Genomic DNA, 20402 nt, shown 5'->3' with positions numbered 1-20402 from the left:
GAATACTTCGAGAACGCGATACACGACCTGAGGGTATACACAAACCTCACCAGCGAGGAACTGGGAAGTGGTTCGAGAAGCCAAGTGGAAAGGCTCTCTTTCCCGGGGTTCGTCGAGTTTGCGAGGCAGAGGCCGGAGCACTGGAACCGGACGGCAAGTTTGCTCAGTGGTGCGTGGAGGGCTACCGCGCGCGAGAGAAGTGCGGCCGCCAAAATCCTGGCAGACATTTCCGTCCATGACTTGCAACAAGGGAAAAAAGTGCAAGCTAAAGCACCCGAAAAGAAAAACGGAACGATGACAGAACAAGGCATAGCGAAGATGATGCAGCGGTTTGTCTGGTTCGACGAGATGACCGGAATATGGGGCTACTACGCCCACCCGATACTGCGACCCATTGCCGTCTACTCGCTCGCCATTGTCGCACTCGTCGTGGCGGCAGGAACTGCGCTCGGGCACAAAAACCACTCGGAAGATGAAGACCCGCTTAAGAGGAAGCTAATATCGGACATTGCTGGCCATACTTTGCTGGCAGCGGCTTGCTTAATGCTCCTGTCTTGCATAGCGTCCTTGCTTCTAATCAAGCGCAGCATGCCGCATGCGATCGCAGGGCAGTGCTACTTTTGCGATGCGTACAGAAGGAAGGATTACCAGCAGTTTGATTACGCCCAAGATATGGTGTGGCCGCGCAGCGAGAAAGCCGATGCATTTGCCAAAATGTACGTCAGTGACGTATTGAGACACTGTGGCGGCGAAGGCGTATCGATAAACTTTTTTATTAAGAAGAATATGGACACCTCAGGCAAAAAAAAGCAGGAAGAGACCAAAGAAACAGTGCCCAAGTTGGTTGCGCTACTTTCCAGATACCCGCGTTGCGAGGCCGCAGCTTCTGCCGTCGAGCAGCACGAGGCTCAGTTGCTCTCATGGGCGCAAAGCGCCTGGAGTCATTACGATCACCAGCTCGCAACGCCGACGTCATCTAGGCGTCCAAAGAGGCTAGCACCCGCAGTCCACAACAGGCGCACAGACGCGGTGAAAATTGCCCTTCTCTACTATCTGTGTTCGGTCCTTGAGCACTACGCGACCTTCAAAACTCAATCGGAGCTGGTCTTAGCGCCGGGAGCCTCGCCAAGGGAAGCTGTTGTCGTAGCGAGGCAGGACAGCGGGCCAGGAATGTGTTCTCCAGTGTACGGCATTGTCAACACTGGGATTTCACTGTTCTGCGACTCATTCCTGGAATATTTGAAATCATTGCTCTTAACGCTATTCTTAGCGGTCTTGCTGTTCGCCGTCGGCATGCCCACACTGTTAATGCTGTCAAAGTATTACCTCATTATGCTTCCTCCTCCCGAACTCCCGGAGCCACCGCCGCCTCCGACGCGAAAGCAGAAAAGGGAAAAAAAGCGCAGAGCTCGCAGTGCAAAAAGCGGCCAGTCAAGTAGTGGCTCCGGGAGCGATCCTCAGGACAGCAAACGCAGGCACGCCAGTGGTAAGCTGGGGCGCCTCGGATCTGGAACTGGTAGTAGTGTCACTCAAAAGGGCAGCGATAGTAGCCCAAAAGGAAGCGAAAAAAGCAGGAATACCGCCGCACTGGGGGAAGGTAAAGCAGAGAAGAAACAGCAAAAAAATCTCGATCTCGCGCAACGAAAACCGCAAGGTACGGAACCGTTGCGCCTACCTGAGCCGCCACACGACCTCTTCTCCGAGGACTTGTTAGGCATGCTTTCAGAGGATACGGCGAGCAGTCTGACAGATACTGAGACGCCCACAGGAGAGCCAGCCATCAGGGTAAAAAATGTTAAAACTCGATCGAAGCAGCAATGGTGTGTCGTTGACACTAGTACAATGACGATACCGATTTCTCAGCTGGAACGGGCGCGGGACTTCCTGACTTCTAGCAGTGCGGCGTCTCTGACACCCAAAACGTGCAACGTAGAAATCTCGAAGATTCCCCCAAAGCCCGTTTGCCCCTTTCACGACATGCGACCGAAAGAACTCATTTCGGCCAGGTCTGCTGATCAGAGTTCACGGAGCTCTGCTACTGCGTCTACAGGGTCCGCTCAGCCAATGCCACGGGGAGTTAAAACTGAGCAAAAGCCGCAGAAGCTTATAAAATGAGAAGTGTGGGATCCGGCGCTGGCAAATAAACAGTGCACATTGCTCACACCGCGTGGCGCGGGCTCTGTGGTCTGGATTTCGGCTTCGTGGATGGCAAGCAGCCGCGGCTGGGTGCCTGCACGTGGCACGTGCGGCCACGCGTGTTCTTTTCTCCGCCAGCCATTTTGGCCACGCTGCAGCGGCACCGAAGGCACATAGGGTTCCGGCGGTTATGACCCGGAAGGGGTAGGGCCTTCCCGATGCGTCACGACGGCAGCTTCCTCCCCGTCTGGAGTGAATTCGGTCGCCGTCTCGCCCTGCTGTTCGTCTCATCGCCCAAGGATGCGCAGCTACTGGAACGCATCGGCAACGCTCGGGGACTGTTCAGCATCTGTGCTAGCCTGGCCCAGTACCAACCATCGGCCTTCCGGATGCTTGTGGCCCTCTTCGCCATCAGCGGCTTCATGGTGCCAACGGGACTCGCCTTCCTGGGTTTCCGCTTCATGGGCAAATGCGGGGGCCAGCGCGTCCAGGTGATCACCCCGATTTACAACGAACTGTACAACGGACACTGTGTCGCCCTCGGCGCGCTCACCATCTCGACGGTAATCGTGAACGTGATGATTGTGGGCTTCGCCTTCGGCATCCAGAATTCCTTGCGCGAGACGTCGACCTTCTACGCCCGTGGCCTGGATGAGCTGGAGGGATACTTTCGCGCCAAGCATACGCCCATGCCATGGAACAGATCGCACTCGGTGCTGAAGAAGGCTGCACTGCAGGCACAGAAGCTGGACACCGACTTCAGCGAGGCCTTCAAGGAGTACCTGCAGCAGAGGCTAGACGTGAACCCCTTCGAATCCAAAGGCCCTTCTTGCGGTAAGCTGCTACGCGCCATGATTGGCGACAACGACGGGCTTTTAAACGTGAACTGCAGTAGTCTTGAGCAGGCGCAGCATCAGTTGGTCCAGAACGCAACGCAGATGTTTAAGAAGAAGACAGTGGCAGAGAGAATGCGTCTCGCGCGAGCGCTTTGGACGAGGGCTTTCATGGTCGAGAAAAGCGGCAACGGCAACATCAAGAAGCTTACTGCCGTTAAGGTCAAGTTTCAGAAGTTTGAAAAAAAATTTGGCCTGCGCCACCTCTTTGGCTCCCTGGCTCCACTCACGATGATGGTCTTGGCTATGGTAGTCGGCGTCGTGGGCGCTCTGCTAGTCATCGCGCTAGCGATGGGCATCCTCAACCACGATCGAGGCATGGCACCTACGCTGCGAAACGCATTTTCTCACAAGGCAGGTCTCATCATGCTCTACTGCCCGGCAGTGTTGAGTCTGTGCAGCGTCCTGGCTGTTCCCCTGGCTGGCGTATTGCTTTCCGGTTGTGTTGTCGGCGAGTGCTACATCTGCGAGCCCTACCGTGGCAGGGAGCGGCACATCCTCGACGAAGCGGCCACGAAACTTCTCTCCGGTGACACGAGCCTTATTCCGAGCAGAATAATACACTCCTGCATGGAGCCGAGTGCATCGCGGCCTCACAACCTGGACTTGTTTCCCGAGCAGCTGGAACGCAAGGACGCGGGTCACGCGGCCGAGGAGACCGGATGTGGGGAGAACTGCACGACCAGAGTGAGCCGGGCCTTCACTCTCAACAGCACCGGTGAGCTGAACGACGACATTCTGCAGCCAGCATTGTCCGACTTTTACCTGAAAATGATCACCAAGGCAGAAATTATGCTGAGCCAACTGCGTGTGAAAAACCGAAACTCTGCAGCTGCGGAGTGCCAAACCGTCTACAAAGTGATGAACCAGGGCTACAGCCTTTTCTGCGGAACGCTGCTGGGTAACTACCATGGTGCTTGGACTGGTCTCCTCTTGCTTGCCGGCTTGATGATAACTACCGCTGTAGTCAGCTTGCGCTTGTCCAAATTCCACCTCGTCATGGACCAGTACTGCTATGCGGGCTGGGACAAGCGCATATTACGCAAGTCACCCCGGCGGCGAAAGGTAGCAAGAAGGCGGCGCAGCCCAAAGCCGTCCTTTGAGGACCTGACTCTACAAGTGGACAACAAGGACAGCAATAGCAGCTTGGGCGTGGGGGATGAACAGTCTGGCGACGCAGGCACTGACACGCAGACTACGGAGCAGCATCAGGGCGACAGCGAAGCGGAGGCAGGGTCCGCGGCAGTCTGGGACTCTGAGGCTTGGCTTCTGGGCCCCCAGAGCAAGGGCGCTCCATCGCAGGCGCCTGGCTCGACTGAAAACACCCCTGTGGAGGAGACCGGCCCGAGCGAGGCGGAGCAGGCAGTTGAGGCGACCACTGAGGACGCTTGAACATTTGTGACTGCATGCTTGCCTACCTTGCTTGCCTTCCGACTGACGTTACTCTTCTCCTGTGACTAGTTTGCGGCGTGCTGACTTTTTGGTGTGTGTTGTGCTTCATTGGATTTTTATTTGCTTTTTTCCCCTTGGCTAGTGGCCTTGATTGCACCTCTGAAAATTCCAAGGACTTTGTCGAGGTCTGCTCAAACGCTGCTGAGAGAAATCCTCAAAGAGGTAAGCTCCCGTTGCTTTTCATTGCGCGAAGTCATTTTTTTTTCGGTTCAAACCTATTCTCTGCGAGGCATTATCACGCAATTTTAATTTTTAGCCTCGCGCTCAGAAAGGCCAACAATTCTCGCCACGGCTTTGGGCATGTGTACATGGGGACGCAGCGTGCCGGCGAATGGCATTCCGCGTTGAGGCAGGATATGCTCTTTTACGCTGCCACCGTATTCTAGGCACTGTAAGCGTGCCAGTAGAGCCTCAAGCGACTGTACGCGGCCACCTGGACGAGGAAATAGCGCCACACCACGCAGGACGTATGCTGCATGGTTCAAGACAAATTAAGCTCGTGCGCGCTTGGTGACAGGCTTCGTCCGCTCCACTGGACGTTTGCTACCAGCACTGCTTGCTTTCTGTGTGGAATTTTAGCGGCTCTGCGTACGATATTTACCAAAAATAGCGACCAGGGTGCATGGTTTGCTTCTCATCACTGATCCCCTAAATATCGAAATAGTCTTCAAAGGTGAGGACAAGTGGCTTCCTTACCTTACCTACCTTACAGACTTCCTTACCTTACCCTACAGCCTGGTTGCTTTTGGCAAAGATGGTACTTAAGGATCTCTACGCGCTTCCAGCTATGAGAATAAGGGCACATTTCGTCGAGCATCTCGTAACCTTGGCGATTGTACGCAGTATACCTCTGCCCTAGCGCAGTCTTCGCTCAATGCGGATAAAGCCTGCACAAAGAACGCTCTGCATGACTCGCGACAGAGAATCGTGCCCGCTCCGCAGCGTTGGTTGCCGTGAACACTGTGCGTTAAGTGCACTGGGCGCCTCTCAACAAAGGAGCGTCGGGTGAGACTCAACTTGCGGCTCCCGTGCGACATTTTATTCTAATTCATGTAGTGCGGTACACGTGTGCTTCTACGCCGTGTTTCGGTCCGAATTTCAAGGGAAGCGTATTTTGAAATTTTCTACCTTAAGAGTTCATCGAACGCAGGGCACTCAGAAAGCAAAAAAAAAAAAAGAACGAGCAGCACAAAGTCTGAGCCTTGAACCGAAACCCGAAGCGAAAACCGAAGGGCTAGCGCATCTAATTCGCATTCGGCCTAACCACCGTTTTTCTCCTTTATTTTGCTATCTTTCTGCCCGTGAGTAGAGCTAAAATTCCCGAGAATCATGCCGTATTCTTCGAAGCAAGCATTCTCTGCGCGCGTGCTGTTCCTTTTGAATGCTCCAGGCTAAAACGTGCGTCGGTCCTTCTCTTTGCGTTTCAGAATCCAAAAAGGCGTCTTGGATGCAGACCCGAGGGTGGCTTCGATGACCTGATGAAGAACCCTTTTTACGCCCCCATTGATTGGTCCGAGGTTTCGTGTAAGTCTGGTTGCCACGAACAGAAACCTTTTTGCGCATCTGTGTTTGAACGCATCGTGAGGCGGATGCTTTAGAGTACCAGTCGCTAGTATTGCACTGCCAGCAAATAACAAGGACTAACTCACTTGGGCATTATGAACCGGATTTTGAGTGCTAATAACTGAGTCATCCACTCTCGGCAGCTGGTTGCTGCAGTATAGCGGGGAATCGGGTTGTTGCTAGTTGCGCTGTATATGCCAGCCATTCACGGGGTTGACAGGCATGGTCAGTGAATTGCACTGTTGCACAATGTGAGCCAAGTTTAAAATTGCGGCTTCTGGCTCCTTTTAAGAGATAGGTTGTGTATGTAGCTCTTGCACAACTTGCCGGGTGTCGGGCACTGGTGTCACGTACGCGGTCAGGGCCGTACGTTTAAGGCCTGCGATGTTTTAGTGACGCCACGTGGTGCGCGAGGTCTTGATCGGAACAGAGGGCCCCGTGCTCAATCCACAGGTCCCGCAGAAAAGGAAAAGAGACTAAGATTTCTTAAAAAGGCCCGTAAGACCAAGCGCTGTCCAAAGTGTGCGGCTAAACATCAGGAGAAAAGGTAGCGCACCTGCTTTCCTCTCTCCTCTCTCTGCTGGTCCCCGCCGGCACAAAGCAGTGGCTCGCGTGGCCGCGGTTCAGCCATTGATCGCGTCAAAGCATGCAAGTGCTAGGCGCCCTTTCCACAAACGCAGAGCCGCACTAGGCGGTTTTCGACGAGTCGCCTGCACTGGAGGGGTTGCTTTGCCGGCGAACTTCTCGAAAGCACATGTATTTCGGCGCTCAGTGGGACAATTCGTTGGGCCATAGCGCCGAGGGCAACTGCGTTTTCGAAAAACTGATTTGACTATTACGGTGGGTCACACACCTCTCCATAGATGAAACTAACAGTAATAGGTAAAAAAGTCAAATGTTCAATACTATAGTTAAGCAGCCTACTATTTAGCACATCTTAACTTCATTATGGTGCGCTACACCGACGACGATAGTATGCTGAAAAAAGTGCTCTTCTAACTCAAAGCCTATTTTTAAAAAATTGCATAAAAGCTTACATGAAACAGCCGGAACAGTCCGTTGGTTTAAACATCGGTCGCGAATGCTTTTCTGACGCAAAGGGCAGGCTATGCCGGAATTGGCTGCGCTTCCTACATTCAGCACTAAAAGGACGTCGGTGGCCAAAACAGCATATTGAATTTAAAAAGCACAGTGATCGAGCTGGTTTCATGAGAAGGCTTACCATATACTATACTACCAGCCGTTTTCTAGGGGCGCAAAATCAACCTGAGTGGGGGCAAATAGGCGAATGTGGACAAACCGTAAGCATGGGCTCTCCAGCAGGGAGGGTAGGAAGGGGAGGGAGGTGTAGTGGAGAAACTTTCTGGCAGTGCCTCTTCTCCATTATTTTCACCTTTCCTTCCGTGCCCTACCTACAAACATTTTTCCTTCTTGTCATTGACAGTCAAAAGGCGAATACCATGCACGAGAGGTTTTTCATTTCTGCACCGCGAAGTTACACATAACACAGCATGAAAAAAAAAATGCAGACGCTCGTTTTTGCAGCTGTCAGCTGTTCATCTCTCGCTTGTAATTCTGAGACGTAGGATAACGAAAGGGAAGAATGAACACTGAAGTCAAATTCTGCCCATAGTGCTCGAGCTGTCTGCTAGTTATTTGACTGGGGCGTTTCATTAACTCTTGATTAAATACCGCTCATGTGAGCCCGCAGTCCGCAGTTTGGAGAAACGAAGAAGTTAAATGTCTAGACTTTCCCCACTCATTCAAATGCACACTCCTCTATGTTGCTTTTACATTTTGGTCGAGAACCGTCTTGTACTAAGCAGTGGGCAGGGGCGCAGGTCTGTGCCTCCCTTCTTTTTTTTCGATGATGCATTGCGTTACTTCGCACCTCTATTTAAATGCCGTCAGAATCACGTACAGCTACGCCAATGTTTCCGCGTTATGTTGCTTTGCTTCGCTTTCAGTTCTTTCCTACTTTACAAGTAGCCATATCATTAAGCGAATCTTGCTTCAGAGACTGGCTGAGTTAGAATGTTGCGATTTTGAAGGAATTTAAAGTGCCTATTTATCGTATACCAATTGTTAAGTTCAGCTGTGTAGCTGCTAGGCGTCCAGTATGTTTTGCATTTAGAAGTTCACTAGCACTGTTTTCATGTTGCTGCGAGATTTTCAGTTTGTGAAGCATGCGCCTAAAAGTCGAGGCGTATAGACGTTGCCTGAAGGTTTTAGTGGTTTTATTAATGAAACAAAAATCAAAGGAAAAGATGTTGCTAGCCGCGGCATCTGCCATCGAAATGTAAAGCGCCTGAGCTGCGGCTGGCGGGATTAAAAGGACAGGGAGAGGAGAGTAAGGGGGAAAGAATGAGGGGAGCGATAGAAAGAAAAGTTAGTGCCTGACGCTCCCGATGCGAGTTTGAGGTGTGGCTCGCGTGTAGTTTGCTTAATGACGGAGCCGATGTTGAACGCAGCGAGCAGAGATAATGCTTAACGTGAGGAGCACAGGCTTCGACGTGATATGCAGGGGGTCGTGTGAAGCTCTAGGGGAGGGTGCCCATCCCGTGGAGACAAAGGCATTTAACCGAGGTTTCGCGGACGCTAGTTTACTGACAGTGACAAGCCCATCTCAGACAGCTGTACCATCGAATGTACGTACCGTGCAGAATACGGTGACGGAGCCTGTGCGACCACAGTTGGTGTTTGCAGCCACCCTGCGACCACTTCTCTCTCAAAGGTATGGGAGGTGGTGGTTGGGCGCAAGGGTGGCGCGCTCAGAGGGCCCGCCCCGTTGCGTGATGCGACGCAATATCAAGCGGCGCGCTCTTTGACTGCGGCCAACGCGTGTTGAGCCGACGCGCTGTGCCCTTTCTCGCAGGCGGCTCCCTGCCTAGCACCACTCGTGAGGAAGGCTCCAACCTGTCCACTTAATGACGCCGTCGACTCGGACCAACCCAGAAAGTGGTGGAATAAAAAGGCCCGGTCACCCGCCCTCTACCTTGTCTCTTTATTTCTGACCCGCACTCGGGCGCACGGGCAACAGAGGCCGCGGCGGTCGGGTGCTTCTTTGCTGCCCCGCGACGGCGCCCACACAGATAGGGGACACGAGAACGCAAGGCGCGGCCCGCTGAACGGAATTGCTTCCCGCTTTTTAGGCGTATATTTCGGGTGTCGGTCCCTCTCGGAACCGTATGCCGACAGGTCGTCGAGCATTTGACACGCTCGTCTAAGCCGGGAGCCTAACTGGCTCGCACCGGGGACCTTCGAGAAGAAATTTCGACGCTGGCTAAGGCTGGGTGTAGATACGTACAACGGCTCGCCGTTTTCCGCTCACGGCGCGATTTGTGGAGCAGGCCAGTTTTTCTGTGCGCATTCCGAGCTACCTTGACCTTGCGAAGACACATTATGCGGCACAGCCCATCGGTGACCAGTGGAAAATGCCTCGATAGCCTCGCCTGTTCCTAAGGCGTTTCTTTTGGCGAATGGGAGTGCAGCGAATTGCGCCTCCCGGCAGTGCGTTAAAATATACTCCAGCTCTCTAATTTCGCCTCTAAGGGTCACACCTGAGAAGAATTTCTTACTGGCCCAGAATAACGAAGTAATTCTCCGAGAGACTTCATTGAAATGAGACGATATCCAAAAAACCATGGAAAACCCGGCCCCCTCAGCCGCTCAAAATTGCCTGATCTTCTTCGGCAATTTAAGCCCCCCTTATTCTGGGCAGGGCTTCTTCCTAGGGAATATTCGCGGGTACAACTAAGGTCAATTTTCGATTCGCTGTCTGTAATGAAATATTCCTGAAAAGAACCGAGCCCCGTTTAGCACCGGATGCTGCGACGTGAGCAGCGCATCGCAGTTTCTCTCTTCGCAGCGACGTCACGAAAAAGCGGGACGCTGAAAGCTTTCCACCTAGACTGTTCTCTCCATGTGGCCGAACGAGCAAAATCCGAGTCGGATTAGAATTGAAAACTGCCAAGTGCGCCTCTTTTGTAATGACAGGCACTTCGCGCATCAGTATGTGTGGAGACAACAGGTAAGAGAAACTCTAAGGTATACCGTCAGACTTAATCCGTTCAGCGGCGCTGTGTAAACTGCTGGGAGATGCGTATATACAAGCATCCCAGCATGGCGTCAAAAGCAGCATTTACAGCAAACTGCTCTGTTTCCTCTTGAAATAAGAGCGCAACGCTGTCGTGGGGACTGGCATGCGCTGCGAAGCATTGAATGGGCAGGCCTCAAATTCATGCCGCCCTGTAATTGAACTCTCCAGCTGCGCGGTACACCTGCACCGAGAGGATTCTAATGTGCGCTGTAGACTATATGGAGTGAAAGATGCGAAGAAAGGCCTCCAAAGATGAGCATGTACAAGCCGTGCAGCGGCCATTGAAACACCTCGAACACTTTTAATTTCGTAAACGCAGCCGAGTAGCAGGACGAGCCTGGCCGTTCAAGCAGTCGCTATTTAATGTCTCCTAAAGTATATAAGCCGAATTAAAAGGTCCGTGAGGATGGCAGTTCCACCAAAGCACACAAAGACGGCCGAAACCCGCACCCAAAATATACTTTGGACCTTTCCTCGCCCGCATATTACGCATACTTGCTCTCGCGCTGCCGCTCTCATAAAGCGCCGAAAGAACTTAAAGGGTGCCAGTTCTCAGGCCGCTTTTGCTTTTGAACCGTGTAGTTTGGAATTTGCAACACGTAATTGTTTTCTTAGCGATACAGTACACAAACTTCCCGCTTCGCATCGTCATCATCATCATCATCATCATCATCATCATCATCATCATCATCATCATCATCATCATCATCATCATCATCATCATTATCGCTTCCTGTCTCGTCTGGTAGCCTTTAAAGCGCAATATGGCTCGAAAGCGTTTCAAAATGCAACCTGAAAGGTAACACACAATCAGGGAAGACTGAATAATTTACGTGCTGTTAATTGTTGGCGCAAAAAGAAAAAAAAACAGGGAAGAGAAAATTTTTTTCAGTATGGGGATTCGGACTGCTGTCTTGCGCGTGTTCAAAAGCGCAGCGCTAATCTTTCCTATCGCACCACAGAATCGATCGTAATGTGCGCTCTTAATTGCGCTCTTATCCGTGCTCATAAAATATCTCCTATTTTCCCCCAACTGGTTCTCTTTAACCTCGAAGTTGAAGAAACATAAAGAAAAAATACCGAGCATGGTGACAGCCGCCACCATTCATTTTCAAAGGGACGCTCCAAACATACATCCATCTATCCATCTATCGTGGCACTGTGCCTTTCAGAGAACGAAATAATGCGTTTACGACGCCACCGAAGCTCACAATCTCTGTGTGATAGAGCCGCCGCAGTGGCTGAGTGGTTATGACGCTCGGCTGCTGACCCGAAAGACGCGGGTTCGATCCCGGGCGCGTCGGTCGCATTTCGATGGAGGCGAAATTCTAGAGGCCCGTGTGCTGTGCGATGTCAGTGCACGTTAAAGAACCACAGGTGGTCGAAATTATGCGCAGCCCTATATCGTCCCTGATAGTCACTTTGGAACATGAAACACCATAAAACGAACTCTGCAGGTGACAGGAGAAGCATTGCTCTAATCTCTGAAAACATTGACAGCTTCATAGGCGTCTGAATTGCCAGAATTAGCTGCTGACAAGACAACCCTGCAGCCTGGGAACTTTGAACGCACCGTTTACCTGCTCATTCGCTGACCTACGCGGCGGGCGAACGTAGTGTGGCTATCAAGAGTTTCCTCTTGGCTTTAGGCATGGCCTGGAGGTAACAGGAGCTTGCGTTTGAACCTGAAGCCCTTATCTCGACTAGGAAGCGAATGAAAATAAAAAGAAGAGCCGCGTGAGAAGCTGCAGAAGACAAGCGCACCGCGAGCAACACGAAGCCGGCGGCCACGCCAGCTTTGCGGATTAAAGTGGCGCATTATGCTGGAACATTGCATTGTCTTCGTTTCGTTGAACATAATAATAATAATAATATTAATTGGTTTTTTGAGGGAAAGGAAATGGCGCAGTATCTGTCTCATATATCGTTGGACACCTGAACCGCGCCGTAAGGGAAGGGATGAAGGAGGGAGTGAAAGAAGAGAGGAACAAATAGGTCCGTAGTGGAGGGCTCCGGAATAATTTCGACCACCTGGGGATCTTTAACGTGCACTAACATGAGAAAAAATATATTGGTGCCTCCGGCAATTCTGTCATTTCGCATTGCTTCAGCGAAACGCGCGAGAACGCTACCCGCGGATGCAGATCTTAGCGCACAGTTTTTCATGTGCATGTTTGAGTATCGCAAGCTGGACACTGTGTCTCCGGGAGGATTTGTTTACTGAAGCTCTAAGGACGGCTCTCCTTTCTTCGTCCTAATCAAGGCAACTGCTTGGCTGATAGCATGCGTTCTTGGATGTGGGCACACGCGTCTGCATGGACGTGCTGAATGTGGTGGCTTTGACGAGTGTATGTACACTTACAGTCCTCGGACAGACAGTTATCAGCTAAAACCGTGCCTCGGAGATTTTGGCTGTTCCGTTCCAATGAAGCCCAGTGATTCTCTGATTCCCACCTTCTGCAACGCCACCCCGAACCTCTGTTGTCGCGCACAGAGTTCCGCCGAAGGCGTAAGAGAGGGCGACTTTGCCCTCATTCGATCCGCACACACGGTGCGGTCTGACACGAGCAAAGGAACAAAACAACGTAGTCGCTGATAAGAAAGCTTGTCGCACAGGTCGGCTCTTTTACGGTGCGTAGCGCCCGTTGCCTGTGTATCAGTTGTGGCCCAGCTGTGACTCGCGTCGTGAACCAGCGCGTTTCAAGGCGGCCTGCTATCTCTTTCGTTCATGCGAGCGCTGTCGTCCTGCGTCTACGCGCGCCTCGAGACTGGGATGAGCTTCGCCTTTCTTCGTAGCCAACCCGGAAGAATCGACGAGTCAGTGATGATAGATGACACAATCGCAGCAGCGCGAACGAAAGTAAGTCTGGAACATCGTTTCATGTCTGGGAACCAGGTATATAGTCTGAGAGAAGTCTCGTGCTAGACGCTTCCGGGTTATCAGCCACATTTTATTATTTTTTTGAAATACAACTGCAGCGCAGTATCAGCATATCAGCCGTGTTTTCGTTAGCATGCCCACCGCATGCCAACGAAAACACCACACTGCTATTCAGCACTTAGGCATGTTGACTCACCGTCGCATTCTAGGGTTGCCCGAAGGGCTAAATAGTTTGGTTAGTTAGTTTAGTTTAGGAGGGTTTAACGTCCCAAAGCGACTAAGGCTATGAGGGACGCCGTAGTGAAGGGCTCCGGAAATGTCGACCACCTGGGGTTCTTTAACGCGCACTGACATCGCACAATACACGAGCCTCTAGAATTTCGCCTCCATCGAAATTTCACCGACGCGGCCGGGTTCGAACCCGCGTCTTTCGGGTCAGCAGCCGAGTGTCATAATCACTGAGCCACCGCGGTACTTAACTTATCTTAACGAATGATATTTAATGATCAGAAAACAATAGCAGCGACAGGACGCTAACGCAATAAATGTTTGCGTCGTCGACTTGTGTCTCTTGTGAAAAAGTGGGCCAAACCGGTCCGTGCTAATAATAATAATTGGTTTTTGGGGAAAGGAAATGGGGCAGTATCTGTCTCATATATCATTGGACACCTGAACCGCGCCGAAAGGGAAGGAATTAAGGAGGGAGTGAAAGGAAGGAAGAGATGCCGTAGTGGAGGACTCCGGAATAATTTCGACCACCTGGGGATCTTTAACGTGCACTGACATCGCACAGCACACGGGCGCCTTAGCGTTTTTCCTCCATAAAAACGCAGCCGCCGCGGTCGGGTTGGAACCCGGGAACTCCGGATCAGTAGTCGAGCGTCGTAACCACTGAGCCACCGCGGCGGGGATTTGAATGTGCGTTTATGAGAACACGAAAAGTGCATGGAAAATGGGTATGGGTCAAAACTGGTAGAACGTTGCCGAGGATGTGAAGTGAACAGGGACTGCGCACCAAGATTGCAAGGCACGCGTATTGTTTTCAAGCAGCGCGATAAGATGTCTCGTGAAATTGTGGAAGCCTTTCACATCGCGAACTTATTAGACGACCAGCACGTATCTCTGCCGCAGGTATCTCTGCCGACATATCTCTTGAGTTGTGTCACTCCGATGTGTGGGCACGTGTTCTCCTTTGTGTGTTAGTGTATGACGCCTGGGTTATGCGCGAAAAAAAAATGTTTTTTTTGTTTATTCGATCCCATTCCACCTAATAAACTTTAAGTTGCGAGTCAGCGCCTGTCCTGTTGTACCTCCCTTGTCCCTGTCATTCGCGGTGTTCACCACCGTTAGCAAGATATACAGGAAATATAAACCAGAGGTAACCAAGGCACCACATGATTGTCCTTATGCGTCCAACGGATGATATAAAGCGACAAGCGACGAAAACTTGAAACTTGCTGCAAAGTGCCGGTCAAACGCCTCGCTGCTGCTCGAATTTACTCGTATAGATGCAAACGGAGTTTGAGTGGTCATTTTTGGCCTCGAAACTGGCGATCGGTGGCGAAGCGCGTTTCGCTTTCTGCACAATAAAAATAATGCATTAGTCCAACAATAGCATTCACCAGTGGCGAAGGCGCATTCTGTACGCTTATTAATGCGAAAGCATTACGAGGCTATGTCAACAAGGGGTTGTCCGCAATACATGTCCGCAAAACGTGTACGCAGCGGTTGTGAGGAACTTAGAAGAGGTAGCACCAAACGAACGGTTGTAATCGAAAGAGGGTGTTGTGAGGTTGATGTCGGAAAAAAGGATTAGTTCGGTAAGTTGATTAGTTAATTAATTACGGCCAAAAATGTCCAAAAAGTGGGCGGAGCCAGGGCAACGCGTGGCTCCAAATTTGAAAACGAAGCGTGGCGCCAAGTCTGAAAACTTAAAAGGAGCAATTGATGGAACTTGATTAAGCAAGGTAATTAATTGCGGTAATTGAGAAATGGCGTGAATTTACGTCAGTGCACAATCGAGTAAATGTGAGGATAAGGGACGAGTGAAGCAAAGAGAGGCGACGAGTGTCGAGGAGGCGTCAATGCTTTCGCATTCCTCCAATGCGTGTTACCGCAGTGACCTCAAACGTTTTTCGCCTAACCCGCGGCGATGACGCGGAAGCCTAGCGAGCGCCACTGTGATGCGCACCATGCAGCCCCGCTGTTTCGGTGGCGGCGACTCCCAGCAGTTTCCATTCACCGAAAAAAGTCGAGTGGTCGCCTACTTTGTTGCCCCAAAGGCACAGAGTACGTAACAACTGCTTCCTTTAAAAAAGAGCAAGAAGTGCAACTTTTACAACACGCAAGAAAATCACTATACTTGGCACACAGGGCGCCACGCATGTAGCAAGATAATAACACTTGCAAAGAACAGCCGTTTTACGGTTTGATCGCATGAGAGATAATTTTGTTATTTTATAGCTAATTATATATTAAAGTTACGTTGCAGTTCATTTATACTTTTTATAGTTATCAGTTTACGTAGGAGGCAGCTTTCAGGGGCGCTTCGAAGCTCCACCTTTGATAGTACTGGTAGACCGAAATTCACCTTCGCCGTGTCATCCTCAAATACCTGACCGGGAGCCCGTATCTTTCGCGATGGCAGTCGTTTCCCTACTTGAAGCTCCGAATTCTTCTCTGAGGCTCTGCGGGATTTGGGTTGTGTTAAAAAAAAGGAGGGGGAGGGGGAGTTGCTGCGGAGAGAAGAAATGGTGCTTGAGAAAATATGCCCTAATGAAACTTGGAAGCAGAATTGGCAGACGGAAACACTGACACACAGCTCTCAAGTCTCACCCCCCCCCCCCCCCATCCCCCTCCCCATCCCCTTGACTTATTCTCAGATGCGTTATCTTAAAAAGCTTGTGCTACACTAGAGCCTTGCGTAAGTAGCTTTCAGACGCCGAGCTTTCGCAGATTTACATTTAAATGAATTTAGATTAAATTTAAATTTCGCAGGCTTATTCTCGCTTGAATAATATTACATTTTACATCTCTTGTACCCTTAACGCCCAACAAGGCGTCAGTGAATGAAGCTTTTTCTTCGTGCCGTTGCCAACTGTGCTCCGTCAGGGGCTCGCAAAAAATAGGACAGAGGAAGGGGGGGCTCTTATTAAAGACTTCGTCTCCTTTATAAAGATGCCTGCCGAGAGTCTCGCTCTCCCATTGTAGCTGTACTACCATTGCAGAGTAGCAGTCTCACGGCGTAATTCCAATCGGTGGCCCGGAGCAAGTGTTCTCGCTCCGCGAAACCGAAAAAGCTGTTTCGATGGGCGATTTGGATTCAGATCCCGAGTTCAGACTGGACCACGGCGGATATCTTGCTCCTTCGCGAATTCGGAGAGCTGCTCTGGATCGCCCGGGCTTTGCCGCTAAATCGGGCAGACTGGTAGGTGGTAGCGGCGGCCGTTGCGGCGCGGGGCATATAGCGACATGACCACTCAAGCCCTTTCTATTCTAACTAAACACATCAGTATTTAGTAGCCGCCTCTTGCAGTCATCTCCGAAATCAGATTCTTCGAAAGCAGGCTGCACACAACAGAGAAATTACAGATAGTGTTGAGGATCCAATGTTCACGCGTATCGCTTTTGGACGTGGCTGTATACGTACATAACGATCCTCTGGCGTAGCCCCTTTCTTCTTTTGCTTGGCGTATATTTGGGAACATAGCAATGTCCCGTTGATATGTACTCCCGGCATAGCTCAACTCGCTGCACCAGCACAAGTAAAACGGGCGCTGAAGCACCGAAAGAATGACGCAGGGGCAGGCAACGAACGCTGGCACTCAGCAGACGTGTTATAGGTCTGCTAACGTAATTTTCACCCATTTTCAAGACAGACCTAAAATTGATTTAAAGAGTTTTGAACAGCCTTTGAAATGCCTCTGAAAGATATTTTTACTTTGAGTCATCACTGCATATGCCACGTACTGTAATTCGCAGGCAGTGCTTGTTCATGTTTTCGTCTGCTGAACAGCCGAAAGGTTGGCCGAAAGCACACGGAAGGTTTCGTTTCTTCTTCTTCACCCCAGGTATATGATTGTTGGCTCCCGTCATAAGTTTATCAAACGAGCCCCTCATTTCCTTAACTTTGTCTGCTAATATATATATATATATATATATATATATATATATATATATATATATATATATATATATATATATATATATATATATATATATATTGGATTATGGGGGTTTAACGTCCCAAAGCGACTCAGGCTATGAGGGACGCCGTAGTGAAGGGCTCTGGACATTTCGACCACCTGGGCTTCTTTTACGTGCACTGAAATCGCACAGCACACGTGCCTCTAGAATTTCGCCTCCATCGAAAGCCACGGAGGTGGTGGCAGGCGTCGTCTGCTCATTGCCTGTGTTGGCGCGCTCTAGTGCGTGTCGCAAACGCCCTCTGGGAGTATCGCTAGCTACCGCGTGCAGGGGAACGGAAGCAAAGGAAAAAGAGGTAAGGGCAGCTACGAGACATCAACGCTCGTCTGAGGCCTTCCTTGCTTCCTTGCTTCCTACATCAACGCTTCATTCCTCGGAAGACGAAAGCTAAGTAAGTATGGCTTCCGACTTACCGGCTGTGGTAGGGGCGCGGCTAGCCTTTGCACGCTCCCACAATTGCGCATCGGGCAAAGCCGTCCCCGGGTGCTTGCGGGGAGAGGCGTAGGTGGACACAGGCGTTCCGCAACCCTTTGCAACCTATGCAAGCTAATGCGTGTAGAACCTCGAGTCCGTGGATGTAGATCATCGCCATAATGATGAAGAATTAGCTATGATATGAATTGGTCGCTGAAAAAAAAAGTGGGGCCCTCATTCACGCCAGTGTAAGGCTAGGACTGGTTTGGTTTATGGGGGTTTAACGTCCCAAAGCGACTCAGGCTATGAGGGACGCCGTAGTGAAGGGCTCCGGAAATTTCGACCACCTTTAACGCCCACTGACATCGCACAGCACACGGGCCTCTAGAATTTCGCCTCCATGGAAATTCGACCGCCGCGGCCGGGATCGCACCCGCGTCTTTCGGGCCAGCAGCCGAGCGCCATAACCACTCGGCCACCGCGGCAGCCTATAAGGCTACAACTAATAATCCTACCAAATAGGCAGCAGTGAAATTACAGCGCTGAGGTGAGATGGACCTGTCAAAGGACGGAGATGATATGGCTACCTCTACATTTTCGTGGCATGGGCGTTGTTACTGCACGCGAAAGGTACCTCTCGCTGCTTTCCCCAATACCTGGCGCACTTCTCGGCGACATGATTCGTGTGCTGCAGCGCAAAATTTCGACCCCTCAGCGCGTAAGATCGATGTTCGCGAGTCATGACCAACCAGACGTGGGCACCCTAACCTTATGAGGGCTTCACTCGGTGAGGTGAGGGTGAGGGAGGATTGGCTCAGAAAAATATGCGCGGGCGAGGGTGAGGAAGGGAAAGATGCACTGTTGAGGGTGAGGGTGTGTCTCAGAATTCGTGCCTGCCCTTGCTTTTTTCTAAAGGGAAGCTGAGACCCTTTTCAGGCAATTCGGCTAGATGTAAGGATTCGAATCTATGGAGCTTGTAGGTTAAGTATAGCAAGTTTTTTTTGAGCTAGCGTTTGAATTAAGGACGTAATTTCCGATTAAAGTCACGTCGCCCTTCAGGCTTTTCTCAAATGATTGAAGGAGAGCCGAGAAACTAGACGATGCTCTAATTAATTTTTACTCTTCAAATTTTCTTCAGATTCTATTGTGACTGATTCTCCTTTTATTCCACTGTCATTCGTATTTGCATCTCGCAATGTGGACATGAGAGTTTGTAGAAGGGTAGCTCCCGCTAGGCTCATTTCTGCGCGGATAATTCTTCTGGGGGCTGCACGCAGACCTGCTGTTGTCTGAGAGGTTCGTTTTTTCCTCGAGCGGTTCGATGATCTCCGAATATATTGACTGTTATAGTCAAATCTTACATTGTACGAGAAAATAGCGTTCATGAACGGCTTCCCGCAGCAAAAATACTTTTGCCCATAATTGTTGGGTGCATGTTCGATCGGGAGGCTCTACATTTTGCATGTAGGCCAACTGTTGTCCGTGTCATTTTATTCTTAGTCATTGTCACTTTTCCTGAGTCATTCTTAGTCCTGCCTCTCCCTTCTGTTCTCTACAAGTGGAGAGGGGGACTTCTCTCTCTTCACATGCCAACCGTGACAGGTGGAGAGAAGCCACATTCCACGATAGCCACCCGGCGGGTTGCTCTCGCGGCAACCTCCCTCCTCTGTGCACAATTCCCCGTTCGAAAGGCGTGGAGTTCTCCCTCGTGTGAATACCGAATGTGGGATTCACACGGGGAGAACTCCACGCCTCTCGACCGGGGTGTTGTCTATGTGTCACTAAAACATGACGCATTTGGGCGCCGGCGCGAGGGCGTCGAGCTCCCTCGGGGGTGATGGGCCTTTGCTCGGCCGGCTACAAAACCTCTTGCGGTTGAAAGGGTTGCGCGGCTGTTTCTTCGAGCGCCTGTCAACTTCGCGGCTGGCGCTCTGCTGGACGCTAGTGGCGGCACCGGAATCGCTGATTGAATCCGGCTGCGGCGGAGGAGCGGCGCAGGCCCTCTGACAACAGTGATATCCCTCTCGGTGTCCGTCGCACATCCACCGCCCGTGGGAACGCGGGAGCGGGGGAGGGGGTTGCGCAGGGCGGCAACGCCATCACACCACTTCCCCGAAGGACTCCGTCGTGTAAATCCCGCTTCAACACCACATTCCGCCTGCCACGCTTGGCAGGTGGAGGCGTTTCACAGACGCCGACGCCGGACAGCCTTCATGGCCGTCCTAATGCTGTCGCATTAAAAGGAAAGCCCGAATGTTGTCGACGGATGTGGTCCGCCCCCCTCGAGCACGTGCACAAACTGTTCTGACTCTACGAGCCCCGAGGTACCCTACTCTGCGCGCCTATACTGCTACCCCTTTGACGAACAGGTCAGTGAAACGACCAGACCACATCTGGACGCTTTGCTGCAGTTACCCTAGCCATTTACCACAGCCGGAGTTAACAAACAACCGGAGATGAAAAAATGGGGAGAGCAAAGAGGAACCGCTAAAGTAAAAGATGAATTTCCTTATATAGCAGAATCTCACTTGGAATATAATCATAATTGGAATATATTGGCGATAAAAGAAGAATGCTATCGCATTTCCTCCGCATCAGTTTAATAGATCGCCTCTAAATTTTTCTAACAGCCGCTGTTCTTGCTTTCATAGGGATGTTTTTTGGGGGGTTGCTCCCTCCGTTAATTTTTAAAAAATTTTCCCCGCCTTATCCTGCCTCTTCCCTGCCCTTTCCGCGTGGATTAGGCAACGTTTTTTTT

The 20402-nt window shown here is 51.0% G+C and overlaps 1 protein-coding gene across 3 annotated transcripts in view; it reads left to right on the top strand.

The window, feature by feature from the left end:
- The window catches only part of LOC144112804 (protein kinase C iota type-like), a 39354-nt gene extending 30316 nt beyond the window's left edge, over window positions 1-9038 (top strand). For 2 of the 3 annotated variants that reach the window (XM_077645620.1, XM_077645618.1), the window contains 3 exons: window positions 4564-4643; window positions 5909-6005; window positions 8920-9038. In XM_077645620.1, the coding sequence (XP_077501746.1) occupies window positions 4564-4643; window positions 5909-6005; window positions 8920-8972 (230 nt within the window). In that variant the 3' untranslated portion in view covers window positions 8973-9038. Of the gene's footprint in view, window positions 1-4563; window positions 4644-5908; window positions 6006-8707; window positions 8779-8919 lie in introns of all 3 variants that reach the window. The other variant, XR_013310476.1, reaches the window with a different exon arrangement.
- Window positions 9039-20402: the final 11364 nt, after the last annotated feature.

This window comes from Amblyomma americanum, chromosome 1 (assembly GCF_052857255.1).
Source record: "Amblyomma americanum isolate KBUSLIRL-KWMA chromosome 1, ASM5285725v1, whole genome shotgun sequence".
NCBI lineage: Eukaryota > Metazoa > Arthropoda > Arachnida > Ixodida > Ixodidae > Amblyomma > Amblyomma americanum.
The sequence above is the reverse complement of the archived record's forward strand: the minus strand, read 5'-3'. Positions and strand labels throughout refer to the sequence as shown.